This window comes from Mustela lutreola, chromosome 4 (assembly GCF_030435805.1).
Source record: "Mustela lutreola isolate mMusLut2 chromosome 4, mMusLut2.pri, whole genome shotgun sequence".
Lineage (NCBI taxonomy): Eukaryota > Metazoa > Chordata > Mammalia > Carnivora > Mustelidae > Mustela > Mustela lutreola.
Window position 1 is genome coordinate 15,374,136 of NC_081293.1, and position 15,861 is coordinate 15,389,996.

The following is a 15,861-nucleotide window of genomic DNA, read 5'->3' on the forward strand; positions in this document are numbered from 1 at the left end:
ACAAAAGTTTTCAGAAATAAAAAAATCTAAAGTGTAAAAATTAAGTACTTTGGTATATTCTAGGCTGAAACATTTTCAGGAAGTCCTTTTACTTAAAAGCAAAACAACTTTATCATATCACTAAACTTTAGGCCTAGAACTACATAATGAAAAAAACAAAACAGTTGGTACGTAAATGCTAGACTTTCAGAAGAAAATGAATTTATTGATGAGTCTTGAACCTTTCAGAGCATCTTGATCAGTTTCAGCTGTTTATGACAATTAAGAATATTTTAAAGTTAAAAAATTTTAACTATTCATATCATAAATCTGACAACTATATAAGGGGAATAGTTACTAAAATTAATTAGCAAATATAGCAAAAATGAAAAATGAAATGAAAATTAAAAAGACAACAGGCCATGAAAATACTTCTACCGAGTATTTACTACATAAATAACCCATACAAATGTATAAAGAAACCATGAAGACATTTATTTCTAAAATGAAGAGAGCATACGAAAAAGTAACAAAAAAGCAAATAAGAGCAATTTTTTATACTTACTAAATTAGCAACAATATATATAAAACCCCTATCCAAAGCTGTAAACTTTTAATCAACTGATAAACTCAAATGGTGCCACTGTAAAATGTTGTAACTCACTGGGAAAGTAATAAGGCAAACATATTAAGAGCCATAAAACTGTTCTTATTATTCCACTTAATAATCCCATTCCCAGGAATTGATCCTAATAAAATTGAAAGTAAGTGTTCAGCAATAAGGAAATGGCTTAAATAAATTCAATACGAAGTAATATGATTAATAAAAACTAAATACAAATAGAGTCTGATGATCATGAAATGAAAAAATAGTCCATTAGAAAATCTAGGTGTCAAGACTGTGATCACATCAACAAAAAACCAGGGAAACAGGAATACAAAATGAAAGCTCTCAGGTCACTGCATCAGGATGGTGAGGACCCGTGGGTCATTTTTCCATTTGGCAAAAGTTCCTTCAGTATTTTCAATATTAAAAAAAAAAGATAAAATCTCTACTCTTCACTAGCAAATGACATGTCAGTTTTTAAGTCGAGAAAGAGGACACAAACCCCCATCGTTCTCTAAAACCGGAATTGTCCTCTATTTGACCTTAGTGGGCACTGCAGAAAGAAATTCTGGAAGCCACGCCGTTCCAGCAGGCCGGAGGCCAACACCGCCACCTGCAGTTGATACGGACGGCAGGGCACAAGATGTGAATAAGTAAAACTGTAAACTTTCAACTTATAACCCTTGTGTGTTTGGTATCTTACGTTACTGTATCAGGAGAGCAAACTCTTTTCCTTATAGTTTTGTGTGTTGTACATACTTAGAATTAGTTTTAATATTTTCATTTGAAATACATTGCTGCGGGGTACCTGGGTGGCTCAGTCAGTGAAGTGTCTGACTCTCGACCTCAGCTCAGGTCTTGACCTCAGGGTTGTGAGTTCAAGCCCCGTATTGGAGCCTATCCCGCTCCCAGCATGGAGCCTACTTAAAATAAATAAATAAATAAAAATAAATAAATAAAATACCAATTGCCAATATGATGAAAATGCTCTGCTGAAGCATATAACTTTTTATATTGAATTTATATTAGACTAACTACAAATAAAATCACATTAGTTTACATGTTTAAATTTTTAAGTTAGCGGTTGAGACACCTTTAAAAAGAAAAGCCTTCCATAAAAACCTAGAAACTCCTATTTATGAAATTTCCAACTATTCTTCCTTTAGAAACTATATTTATCTGAATCAGTGAAGCAGGATTTGGACAGCTCTAAAGACTGGCCACATAATATATTGCTTTCCCATAATAAAAATATAAAGCACTCATTATATACGAAATTTGCATTTTTATAACATGACTATGTTTTCAAAATTATGTTAAAAACGGACCTGGAACTTTCAGTAAGCTATTTGAAGGAAAGTGTCTGAGAGACGCCTAGGTGGCTCAGTTGGTTGAGCATCTACCTTCGGATCAGGTCATGGTCCCAGGGTCCTGGGATGGAGCCCCGCATCACATCGGGGATAAACAGGGAGACTGCTTCTCCCTCTGTCTCCCCCGTCCTGTGCTTGAGCTTTCTCTCTCCCTCTCATTTCTTTTTAAATGATCTTTAAAAAGAAAAGGAAAATGAGAATAGCTGCTTTTAAAATATTTAGAGCAGAAGAGAGTAAATGGAAATTCAGAGCAGCTACCTCAATATCTACAAATGTAATTTGAAACAGCAAACTAAAAAAAAAAAAAAAAAGAAAGAAAGAAAGTAAAGAAAAACCAAAAACCAGTGTCATGGGGATTAATACCCCGTATAGGTGTAAATACTAAAAAATAGAGAAAAGAAATTCTAAACTGAAGACACATTCTTTAGCTTACTTTTAAAAAATTATGCTACTTAATAACTTGGTACAGGGTGGTTTACTATCTTGATGAAATCATCAGGAAAGATCACACAAATCCAAAATATAAGCCACAGGGCTGTCCTTTGCACTCATAGTAGAGGTGAATCTAATTAAATCTTTAGTCTCCTATTTATATTTACATTCTGTTAGTGGTAGCAGCAATAATCTAGTTACAAATATTTATTATAAAAGTTTATTAGTTTCTGAGATCTAAACAAACATACCTATTACCAGGGTAGTACAGCCTTATCAAATAAATGTTCTCAATAACTGTAAACTTCAAAACATGAGTTAAATAATGGCCTTTTCAAACATAAGGAATTCAATACAACAGAACCACTAGAAAGCCAAAATAAAGTCAAAGTAACACTAATTTACATTCACTTTTGTGACACCAAAGAAACACGTAGCTTGAGTTTCCTTTTTCTTTGATTAGAGTATGTGCTCAACTTTTTCCGGGAAAAGACTTTGAAGAAAGATCAAAATCAGAAGATCTGATTTTCCTGAATCCAATCTAACAACATAATAACATCCTAAAAGAACACTTCGTAGTAAAGCAAAGAACCGAACGAACCGCAAGCTTATTTATAATGAGCAGATAAAGTGTACACGACAGAAACTGTAAATGATGGACGTTTCTCTTCACACACAAAAAAATCATGCGGGGGAGAGGGGGAGACATAGTTGTCTTTTGCACGTAGCTTGTCATTCTGCACACAGGATTCAAATGTCAACCAAGAAATGATGACAATCCCAAACCAATCTTAAGATGTCTTAATGACATCATCTTCTCCCTTTGTCTCACTCAGAGTTATATATTCACAGCTCAAAACTTGTTCATTAGAATCCTCAGGTTTTGATTTCTTAAGTGCCAGCTCTGTTGGGAGAAGTGATGAGCAATGTTCCAGAGACTGTGCAATGTCATCAATCGTCCATTTGTCTTCGGGAAGGGCATGCTCTTCTAGTGTAAATGGTCCCTGTTTGGTTCGGGTCAGCTCTAGGACATTGGCACAGGAAGAGAGTTCTACAGCAACAAAAGGGGAAAAGAAAATCCACAGGGGAAATGATTCAGTATTTCATAGTCATGATGAGGTTCAAATGACAGAAGATCTTGATTCAAACCTCTCCAAACCATCCCACATGTAAAACTGTAATAATCTAATCTAAGAACCAAGAGCTTTGAGATTAACAAATGATAAAGTAGCAAAATAATATTTAGTAACTCATCTTAGCACTGCTTTACAGTCTACGAGGAACTGGCACATACTTTTCTTATTTAGCCATGAAGCAAGCCCATGAGGTAACCATTACTCTCATCTGCAGATGACGTCATCTGGCCTGTCCAGTGCCACAGCTGCCAGCAAAGGGCAGAGCTGGAATTGCAGCCTTCTAGCTGTTTGCAAGACAGTGGCTTCCAGTTTTATTTATTTTTTTTTTTTTACTTCTATCAATGAAAGTACCTTTTAGAAGGATAAATCTTTTCATCTTATCCCTTTGCGTTAAAATATATCTGAAATAATGTTGGTTCTTACACTGATTATTCCCATCTTCATTTCCTGCTCCTCGCTTTCTCTTTCTCTTCTACTACAAGCATTTCATGGCAGCTGGTGAGGCTGATAATTGTATGCCATAAACCTTCAATGCTTCTGAAGCTGAAGGCAGCAAGAGTACAGTTCCCTAAGGCCAGCACTCAGAGATATGAAAAATAGAAAATTCCCTCTTCCCATCAAAAAAGAATATTACTCTCTAAATGATAATTCATAATTCATCTTTATGCTTACCTTTGCCAATGTCACTGACCAAGCTTCTGATATAAAAACCTCCTCCACATTCAACATCTGGAATGTTAACAGTGACATGGTAAATTGCTAACCTCCTATGAAATCCACTTTACATAGAAATGATGCCCTAAACAAATGTAAAAATGCACTATGCAAACAATCGAGTGATAAAATATTTATGTGCTGAAACATAAATTATTCATCCAATAGCATATGTGTTTGTGAGATTGAAAAGTCAGAGTGTAGAGAAAGCAAACAGCAGAAACTCATGAACACATTTGAAATGAACTGGCAAGTCACACCAACGTTAATACTACAGCCTTGTTCATTTAATAGGTTTTAAATAGTTTAGAAATCTCAGCTTTGCTATTATGAGCTGTACATATAAAAAATATTTTCAGATTTGTATACCTTGTTCACTTAATTGGTTTTAAACAGTTGGACATCTCAGCTTTGCTATCAAGAGCTGTAGATTTTTATGATATTTTCAGATTTACACGCTCAACAAATACATCAAACCAAATCCCTTATCAGGGACAGTAATTATGTTTGGGAAAATACACTACATTGAGAGCTCATTCGATTTAAATGTTCTCTTGGAAATATTCCTAAAGAAATCATAAAATAACTAAAATTACACAATGTTCCAGAATGAATGCATATCTAAACATCTTCACATAGAATATTACACATTTACTGCTTAAGAGCAAGACTCTGGATTATTTTTATTCATCCACAAGATATCCTGAATTTCCACAGAAAAGAACTATACTGCTTATAGTCTTATCATACAAAAAAAGCTACTTGAGGAAATTAACCAGAACTCACTACCTGAGATTTTAATTCATTTTTTCCCCCATCAGCTCAAGGCTGGGGGCCATGGATGAGATAAAAAATGACCACTGGGATCAAAGCAGGTATATAAACATTCTTGCACTGTATTTGACTTTGGTGAAAAGATAGCTCTTTTGGGCCTACCATAACCTCCAAGTGAAAAAATAGGTATTTACAACTTAAATGCAATCAGAAAAATTCAAATTTTTCTTCCTTTCAGAGATAATATCTACTGTGCCAACACAGCTGCTGCATTTTCATGGAATGAAATATTTTTTAGTATATTTTTCTCATTATTTGTTAAACATTTTAGAGTCAGGACACTAAAGGAAAGAAGTGACTTAATTTTTTGACTGTACAAAGACCACATTCTATAGGAACTTTATATACATTAAGTAGAATGTCAAAGCAATGGAAGTTAGGGGAAAAAATGTTTTAGGAAATTATTTCTAAAGGGAATTCTATTTAGTAGGCATTGTGAAATTAAGAGCAGGATCAATTTAAGGAAGCCTAATTTAGAAAAACTACAGCTTTTAATTCTTCACAGTTCATATCCATGCTCATGACCTGAGCTACTACTTTCTGCAACTAGGAGATAAAATTTCCAAACCACAGAAACAAACTTTTTGGTTTTTAAATTTATTTCAATATAGATTTGTAGATAAATTCAAATTAATAACCTGAATTAAAGTTTACTGCATGTCCAAGAATACATTTTTGCCTTACCCATTATTTCCATATTGTCAGGATCCTTAGCAGTAACTTGCAGGTAAAATAGAAAGGGAAGAAATAATCACTCCGCTCCTAGAATGTCTTGTCCAAAAACTGAAAATGCTTTGTTTTATAAGGGCAATTTAAATTTTAAAACTGAATGTAAACTACGAGGTACTAGCCAAAATGGGGGAACAAGCACCCATAAGATAATAAAACATAAAATATAAAATTTTGAAAGCATATACCCCGTTAGAGATCAAAGGTATGTTACTTCCAACTTCAGAAGACAGTATGATATATAAAAAACTCAGCCTATTTAGAAAAGTATTTCTAAACTTCCATGTAGCTATCAATTTTTTCATTAAATAGAAAGGTATTAATAAATCCTAACCTTACTTAAATTTGAATTTTAAAAATCTCCAATATCCTAGGATTAAATTAAATTACCCAAAAGTAGCCAAATGCAGAATAAAGGTACACGTTAACGACAAATGATTTCAAATTTCCCACCTTACCTAATGTGAAAAATGGTGGCTGGAATTTTTGAAGGGAGAGACTGTATACGGTAACAGGCCTGGCGGGTTTTGCTTCTACTACTTCGCCTCTCTTCATTAAGGTTGAAAGTCTCTGTCCATCTTTCTTTAATGCAGAATAGCTTGCAAGATAAGAGAGGAAGAGAGGGAGTGAAGGAGAGAGAAAAGATTAAGATAGAATGACAGAGAATAACTCCACATTAGAGCATGGAAAGAAAGGAGGACCAGAAGTCCTTAAATTGAATCTTTCTAGGACATGAACTATTTTTTTCTTCTAATCTACTCCATGATGGCACCGGAGACGGAGTTCCTAAATAGCTTTAAAGCTAAAGCTCGGTCTGCTCTCAATGAACAGTACTGTCAATTTTACACTTTAACCTTCTCTCTGGAGATGGTCTGTTCCTGTGTTCACTGGTCCTGGTTCTGGGTTAAGGGCACAAGGACTCTGGTCACAGTAGTCTCTACTGTATTTTCTTTAAACAACTTCCATTATAATAATATTCATTTTCACATAAAATTTAATAAAGTATTTCTAAAATGCAAATCTACTTAATAGATCTTAAGTTTTGTGTGATAAGATTTTATTAGATCACAAAATACTTGGAATAATCACCAGAGAAAAAATTTCTAAAACTGCTCTTATAAATAGATATAAACGTGCATGTTAACAATAATGATCAAAAAAGTAACATTTATTCATAGCTTGCAAAATTTTTAAAACCTTCATTTGAGGCAAAATTATGAAGACACATTTCCCTATAGATATTTTAGCGTTCTTGATAAAAAATCAAGATATTAAAGACAAAACATAAATACTAAACTCTAGGGTTGCCTGGGTGGGTCAGTCAGTTAAGTATTCAGCTCAGGTCTTGATCTCAGGGTCGTGAAGTTCAAGCCCCACATTGGGCTCCATGCTGGGCACAGAGCCTACTATATTAATTAATCAATTAATTAATATATATATAAATAAAATATTAAATTCTAAAAGAACTGTCAGTCACCTCCAGACATATGATTCAGCCATTTTTTTTAAATAAAAAGCAATTTGCTTGAAATGGTAATGTGCACAAAAAATATGGTTAAGTGGTACTCAATATTCTTATACATTTATTTTTTTTTAAAGATTTATTTATTTATTTGACAGGGATCTCAAGTAGGTGGAGAGGCAGGCAAAGAGAGAGAGAGAGAGAGGAAGAAGCAGGCTCCCTGATGAGCAGAGAGCCTGATGCGAGGCTCAATCTCAGGACCCTGGGATCGTGACCTGAGCCAAAAGCAGAGGCTTAACCCACTGAGCCACCCCCGTGACCCTATTCTTATACTTTTAATATATTATTACTCTCATCTGTTTCATCTGTTGCAGAGATTTGTGAAGCAGATTCTGCCTAAAAGAATGGTCCCCACCCCTGAAAAAAAGGACTAACTGGACTATGAACCACAGTTCTGACACCAGTACTCCCCTGGACTCGCCCCTTCACGGCCACTCCGGGAAAACCGGCATCTCTGCACTCCAGAACTGCCTTGAGGTATACAGATGGAGTCAGAAAGATCGATAAACTCTGGAATAGCATTGATGTCAGGCTGTGGCAACATCCAGAGACAGAGGAAACCACATGCCACTACCTCAGAGAGTGCAGGCAGCTCTGTAACTTGTCTAAATCAGGCTCACCTTTACAGACTCACCTTTACTTGATCATATGTTATGTCAGATTAAAAGGTGCCTCATAATACATAAAAGGAAGCCTCCCTTTTTTCCTCACTAAAGTGATATTAAACACTGAAAAATAAACATTAAACATTTATCCAAATTCAATAACTGAACTTACAGGGGAGGTACTTGCATTATATTCCCAGTAAATTTCTGTAGAATGCCTTCAATATCTTCTTGTGTTATTTTATCTGCCAAAAATGAATAAAAAAATGGAATACTATAACAACCACAGAAATATACATGCTGTTTTCACAGCACTGAAAGTTCTGAATATTCAATTAAAAATTGAATTTGTATGCCAAATTCTACCTTTTTGAGATGAATAAAATACATATAAATGAGATAAAAGGAGAAAGTCTTGTATTGTGTAATATTAAGACTAAATTTCTTTCGCTTCAATTTTTTCTCCAAGTCTTCTCCAGTCACCTTGTTACATTTAGTTGGTTCTTACTATGGCCTTTAGAAGACCTGAGAAAATGTTGCATTAGCTATAGAAACAATACTGCCATATTAAAAAATGAGATCGGAAATTAAGTAGAGAAATACAGGTAAGTCCTTTTTATTTTTCTTAAATTGAAGTATAATTCAGATGTACAACGTGGTGATCTAAAAAATATACATTACCTAGTGCCCATCATGGTAAGTGGTGATGGGCAAAATAGGTGATTGGGATTAAGAGGTACACACTGCCAGTTGTAAAATAAGTAAATTATGAGAACGAAAAGTACAGCATAGAGAATATAGCCAATAATATTGTGGTAACTTTGTATGGTGACAGACGGTAAGCAGTGAATATCTGTTTTCCACCTGAAATTAATATAATACTGAATGTCAGCTATACTTCAATTAAAAAATAAATCAATTAGGGGCGCCTGGGTGGCTCAGTGGGTTAAAGCCTCTGCCTTCGGCTTGGGTCATGATCCTAGGGTCCCACGTTGGGACTCTCTGCTGGGCGGGGAGTCTGCTTCCTACTCTCTCTCTGCCTGCCTCTCTGCCTACTTGTGATCTCTGTCTGTCAAATAAATAAATAGTAATTAAAAATCTTTTTAAAAAATCAATTAAACTTTTTAGTTAAAAGAAATTTTTTTTAAAGGAGTTGTGCCTGGCTAGCTCAGTTGGTGGAGCGTGTGACTCTTGATCTTGGGGTTGAATTCAAGGCCACCCTGGGTGTAGGGATTACTTAAAAATAACATCTTATATAAGTTGCTTACGTTTCTCCAGGCATCAAATATGATAAACAACTTAATGCAGTATTAAAAAAGATTATTAAGTATTAACCACATTAAAAATTTCACCGGCTAGATTTTAAAACTGCTCTGTGGTATGGCATAAGACTGACACATTCACATTCGATTCTGTCCCCAAGTAAAGTTGTATTTACTTGTCTCCTTCTGTCCCTTCACTGCTTAGAATTTCTCTGTTCTTTTAAACAAACACTCCCAGGAGTTTGATTTTAAAAATAAGCCAGTGCAAAAAAAGAATGTACATAGCAAAGATATGATTACTAAGCATTTTTAAAACAATGATTTTAGAAAATCTGAATGGAGACATAAAGCTTTCAGTTTCTGTTAGTCACATCTTCAGCTTCTATTTAATACTCTTTCCAACAGACTATTATTAACTATATTAATTATAAAATACCATCACTATAATATTAAAGTACAGTTCTATGATTTTAACAAGTGAAAACTATAACACACTGAAATTCAGTATTTGGGATTTTCATACATATAGATGACTATGTACATATTTCATACTCAATAATTATAGAAATATTCTATAACTTGTTTAGGTTATAGTCAATGGAAAAAAATTATACTTTTTTAAAAAGATTTTATTTATTTATTTGAGACAGCACTAGTTGGGAGGAAGATCAGAGGGCAAGGGAAAGGCAGACTAGCCACTGAGCAGAGAGCCCTGACATGGAGCTCTATCCCAGGACCCTGAGATCATAATCTGAGGGCAGATGCATAACAGACTGAGCCACCCAGGTGCCCCTATAGAGCTTCTTTCTCACTTTGTAGGAAATTTATTCAAACTTTTTTAGTCTAATACATACATGCTACATTTTATTTTATTAAAAAATATTTTCAAAAATAATGTGCTTTGAGTTATCATTGTAAAACCAGAATAGAGATTTAAAGTCAGCATGGAATATTGGATTCTGATTTCAATATCAACACAAGAATCTTTACCTCAGGGTGACCTGGATCCTCAAGTTAAACATAAACAAAAGACTAAAATCTACTAGACTCAAACAGAGAAGATCTACAGAACTCAAAGAGAATTTCTCCAACATCTAGTGGTCTACAAAGACAGATCTCAGATGGGTGTTCTCTTCATACTGTTTTTCAAACAGATGTAGCTCATGATATGATGAGTTTTTTCCATGAGAAATTTTCACTCTACTGCAACATTATAACAATTACTGGTGGCACCTTAGTGATGCAAAACTTCCAATTCCGACAGCCAATGCTACCTCCCAGGGGACCACTGCTAAAGATATGTCATTGCTGAGAACACTGCAAAACTTCGTAACTTAGCAATACATTTTCAAAACAAGACCAAATGCTTTCTACTTCTGCTAGGCTGGTCTCTTTACTAACATTCCTGCCAACGTATACTCCTTTTCCTGCTTGGGTGGCTCTCCTTTACTGACACTCCCCAACACAAGATGATAAGATGTGCTCTTTGTCATTTTACTTCTGCCAAGATCTTTCTCCGACTTAACATCTCGGGCATTTCTGCTTTGTGCTGTTCATTCTGTAATTATTCATACACAATGTTTTTTTATTAAAGATTTTGTTTATTTATTTGTCAGAGAGAGAGAGAGCAGCTGGCAGAGGGAGAAGCAGGCTCCCTGCTGAGCAGGGAGCTTGAAGTGGGACCCTGGGATCGTGACCTGAGCAGAAGACAGATGCTTAACAAACTGAGCCACCCAGGTGTCTCAATCATACTCAATTTTTAATTATTACCTACTATATGTATGCAGGTATTATCTTGCCAATGAAACTCTAAGCTCCTTAAAAGCAAAGGCAGTTCTTCTTATGTAATGTACACAATTATGGCGGCACTCAAGACATTGCTGCTGAATTAGCTGAGCAGTGACAGAATGTCAAAGTCAAAGGGCAAGGCCAATCATTCATCTGATGTTTGAATCACCATACAGAAAGCCTATGTAGCAAGTTGTTTTGCAATAAAAGTGAACATGATACAGTAGAATAAAACATGATTATCTTTTAACATATGATTGTTATATTCACTATATGAGTATGTATGAAACATGCTGGCTATCTCTAAAACTGGTATTAGTACAATCCAAGTAATAATTAATAATAAGAATAAAGACTCAAGGCACACCTGGGTGAGCTCAATCGGTTAAGCGCCCACGACTCAGGTCGTGATCTCACAGTTGTGAGATCAAGCTCCATATTGTGCCCTATCCTATGCTCAGTGAGGAGCCTGTCGAGATTCTCTCTCACTGTGGCCCTCCCCACACTTGTGTTTTCTCTCTCTCTCAATAAATAAATAATCTTAAAAAAAAATACAGATTTTACCTACAAAGAATTTAAAAGAAATGGAGAATAAAATCTCTAAAGTGATTATATCCAATAACAATCAAAAAAATTATATTTGATAAAAGAAGATGGGTATGATAAAAATGCCATAGGACTTGGGTAAGTATTCTTTTCTTAGGAACTAATAATTCATCAGTGTGCCAGTAGTCATTTGAAATTAATTTTAAAAAGTCATTCTCATAAAATTAATATATGTAAGATCACGCCACACATTATTATTTGCTTAAAATGTGTTGACTCTACTTATATCGTGATAGCTGGTACTTAAATGAACTATGCAGTTAAAAGCAATATTCAACCATGGTAGAGTTAAATGGTACCGGACAAGCATTACCACTATAAGCAACTACTTAACTGGAAAAAATAGATAACACACAACTCTTTTCGAACATTAGACAACAGACAGCAAAGACTATAATCCCTAAGAGAAGGGAAAGAAACAGGCAAGGCCCTTCTGAGGTTCACTTGCTTTCACCTGGAGCTGCGCTCTGAGCCATGGTGCAAGGAGGGGAGTAAGAGAACTGTGATCTGGCTCGAGTAGGGAGACAGACAGACATGCGCAGTGGGGGAGAAAAGAGGGTGTGGACCCCCCCAGTCTCCACCCAGAGACCAGCCTATCTGCCTTAGAGCAACCCTTTTTGCTACATTCCTGGAGTATACTTCCCCTTTGCTAAATAAAACCTTTGCTGCTTTAATTCTCTCTCAAGTCTCTCAACAGAATTCTTCCCTTCAAGAAGACAAAAACCGAGATATTTAGCAATCTCACTGAATAAAAATCAAGAGTTTGGGGAAGAAGCAGCAGCTGGAATTTGAGAGAACCACACAGAGAAAGAGATGTCTACAGGGGTCCACTAGATACTGACTACATTCCAAGCTGCACATAATACAGTGAGTTGCCACAAAATTAACCAAAGAACCACTATCACAGCTCTTACAAGGTGGGCTCTTACAACCATCCAGAATGAAGAAACTTGGCTGAATACCCAGGGCATTTGACTGAGATCTCAGAGAAGTCAAGTCTGAGAAGTAGGGCTCATGCAGACCCGGAAAAATGTCTACTTTAGATGTCCCCCTAACAAGGAATCTACACAAAAGTGACTCAAATTAGTGAGTCTAGCAAAGCTGAAAGACATATGACCAATATTGAAAAGTTAACTCCTTTTCTCTACACTAGCAATAAATTATTAGAAACTGAAATTTTTAAAATTCAACTTATGATAGCATCAAAAAATATGAAGGACTTAGGGTTTCCACATACAAAAGACGTGAAAGATCTACATACTGAAAACTACAAAAATAGGTTTGATGTTATTTCAAAATAAAAAGAACGGTCATAAAGAAATAGTATAAACAACTTTATACTAATAAGTTTGAAAATTTAGATGAACCAATTCCTAGGATAAAAATTACCTAAAATGACACAAGAAATAAAAAAATTGTTTGATATTTAATAAAGAAGGCCAATCCTTCCTAACAAAGAAAACTCAAGATGTCTACCAGTAAATTCTACCAAGTATTAGAAAAAGAAATACTGCCAATCTACACAAATTCTAGATATTAAAAAAAGAGATGAGAATACTCCCCATCCCATTTTTTTTTAATATCCCATTTTATGAAGTCAGCATAACTTTGATATCAAAACCAGTCAAGGATATTAATAGGAAGAAAAATAGAGGGTAATCTTCACTCAGAGACAAAGGTGCAAAAATCCTACATTAAATATTGACAAACTAAATCCAACAATTTATATAAAGGATAACATATCGTGATCAATTTGGGCTTATTCTAGAAATGTAAAGTTAGTTTAATATTTGAATAAAGAGAAAAATCAACAGATACAGAAAAAGTATTTGATAAAATTCAATGTCTACTCATGATTTTTTAAAAAATACAACAGTTGGGAGTGCCCCGCTGGCTTAGTCAGCAGAGAACGCAACTTTTGATCTCAGGGTTTTGAGTTCAGGCCACACGTTGCGGGGTAAAGCTTATTTATTTTTTATTTTTTATTTTTTTTTAAGATTTTATTTATTTATTTGACAGACAGAGATCACAAGTAGGCAGAGAGGCAGGCAGAGAGAGAGCGAGATAGGAGGAAGCAGGCTCTCTGCTCAGCAGAGAGCCCGATGTGGGGCTCGATCCCAGGACCCTGGGATCATGACCTGAGCGGAAGGCAGAGGCTTTAACCCACTGAGCCACCCAGGCGCCCCGGGGGTTAAAGCTTATTTAAAACAAAGTAAGTAACAAAAAAGCAGCAAATTAGGTACAGAAAGCAACTTCCTTACTCTGACAAGAAAGCTATAAAAAAACCAATAGAGAAAATCTTTAAAAAAAAAAACCAGAAAGACTTGCTCTTTCAGATACCAAGATCTATTCTAAAACTATAGCAATTAAGATAGTTTGGTGTTTGGGACGCCTGGGTGGCTCAGTTGGTTAAGCAGCTGCCTTCGGCTCAGGTCATGATCCCAGCGTCCTGGGATCGAGTCCCACATCGGGCTCCTTGCTCCGCAGGGAGCCTGCTTCTCCCTCTGACTCTGCCTTCCACTCTGTCTGCCTGTGCTTGCTCTCACTCTCTCTCTCTCTTACAAATAAATAAATAAAATCTTTAAAAAAAAAAAAAAAAAAAAAAAAAAAGATAGTTTGGTGTTTGGTGTTACCATAAGGAGAGAGAACAGTGTGACAAAATAAATTCCAAACAAACCCGTATCTATAAGGTGCTTGATTCGTGACCAAGGAGACAATGCAACAGGGAAAAGTGCTGGGCCATACAGGATACCCATATAGGACGGGGCTAGAAAAAAGGGTGGATTGCAGAAGCACCAAAACTTCTAGAATACAGGAAAATATCTTCATACTTTTGGGGTAGGAAATTATTTTTAAGATTTTTATTTATTTATTTGACACACAGAGAGAGATCACAAGTAGGCAGAGAAGCAGGCAGAGAGAGAAGGGGAAGCAGGCTCCCCACTGAGCACAGAGCCCAATGTGGGGCTCAATCCCAGGACCCTGAGATCATGACCTGAGCCAAAGGCAGAGGCTTTAACCCACTGAGCTACCCAGGCACCCCAGGCGCCCCATATTTTTTAACTAGACACCAAAACAACTGGATTGATTACATAGGAAAAGACTTGATAAAGTGGACTAAATTAAAACTAAAAACTTCTGTTTTCCAAGACACAGTTAAGAGAGGTAAAAGATAGGGGTGGTTGAGTGGCTCAGTGGGTTAAGGAGAGGTAAAAGATAAGCCACAGAGTAGGAGAAAATATCCATAAGACATATAACAAAAGAGCATATACCCAGAGTATACAAAGATCTTGTACAAATCATTATTTTTAAAAAGGCAACTCAATACAGAAAGAAAAAAATAAAAGAAGAGGCGAGAGACCTGGACAATACAGAAAAGAATATGACTAAGAAGCCAAAGCACTGATGAGAAAGTGCTGAATCTCATTAGTAATCAAATGAGAATCACAATGAAATACCACTACACACATCAGAACGGCCAACATTATTAACACTGTTAATACGATGTGTTGTCCAGGCAAGGGAAAGTCATTTACTGGTGGTAAAAACGCAGTTATACAATTACTTTGAAAACCTGACAATTCCCAGTACAGCAGGATTATCCTGTGACCCAGCAATTCCACCTGGGGGCATATCCAAGAGAAATGAGTACATGTGTCTACCAAAAACAGGTACAAAACACACATAGCAGCTTTATTCATAAAGCCTCAAACCAGGGTCAGCCCAAATGTGTATCAACAGAAGAATGTTATAGATGGAATGGGGCCTGAAAGACGTCTCTAGGAATTTTCTATTTGATGACTAGACTGGGAGCTGCAGGGAGGTTTGCTTTGTGATAGTTCACTGAGCTGCAAATTTAAACTTCATTCACTTGTCTTTATTTGTGTAACATTTCATAATAAAAAGGTTTAAACACAAACAAAAGGCACCATAAGATGACTGATGCTGAGGTACACAGCAGCCCTACTAGAGTGTGTGCCCTATTTGTTTAAATCACAATCCGAGACCCAATTCAACTCATCAGCTTCCTCTGAGAAGTGTGGGCAGCCAAAGCACAGTCCAAGAGGAGCCTCTCCCATTAGACAGATCAGCTACATCCACTAGAGAAGACCTTGCTAAATCCTATCTTGGGATCAAGGAGTTGCAGGGTTTAGACCAGAGGATTAGCACGAGATACCACTTTCCTTCCACATTTCTGGCCTCCCAATAAAAAAGCCACAAAAGAGATAGAAAAACCTATTCTTATCGCAGACGCAGTCCGGCCTTCCCAGAAGCTT

At 35.9% G+C, this 15,861-nt stretch overlaps 1 protein-coding gene across 1 annotated transcript in view; it reads right to left on the reverse strand.

The window, feature by feature from the left end:
- Positions 1–453: 453 nt before the first annotated feature.
- TRUB1 (TruB pseudouridine synthase family member 1) overlaps positions 454–15,861 on the reverse strand; it is a 43,340-nt gene continuing 27,932 nt past the window's right edge. The window contains exons 5-8 of the mRNA XM_059173091.1: positions 8,101–8,173; positions 6,260–6,399; positions 4,197–4,253; positions 454–3,439 (exon numbers count right to left, since the gene is read on the reverse strand). Coding sequence (XP_059029074.1) covers positions 3,180–3,439; positions 4,197–4,253; positions 6,260–6,399; positions 8,101–8,173 — 530 coding nt within the window. The 3' untranslated portion in view covers positions 454–3,179. The remainder of the gene's footprint in view (positions 3,440–4,196; positions 4,254–6,259; positions 6,400–8,100; positions 8,174–15,861) is intronic.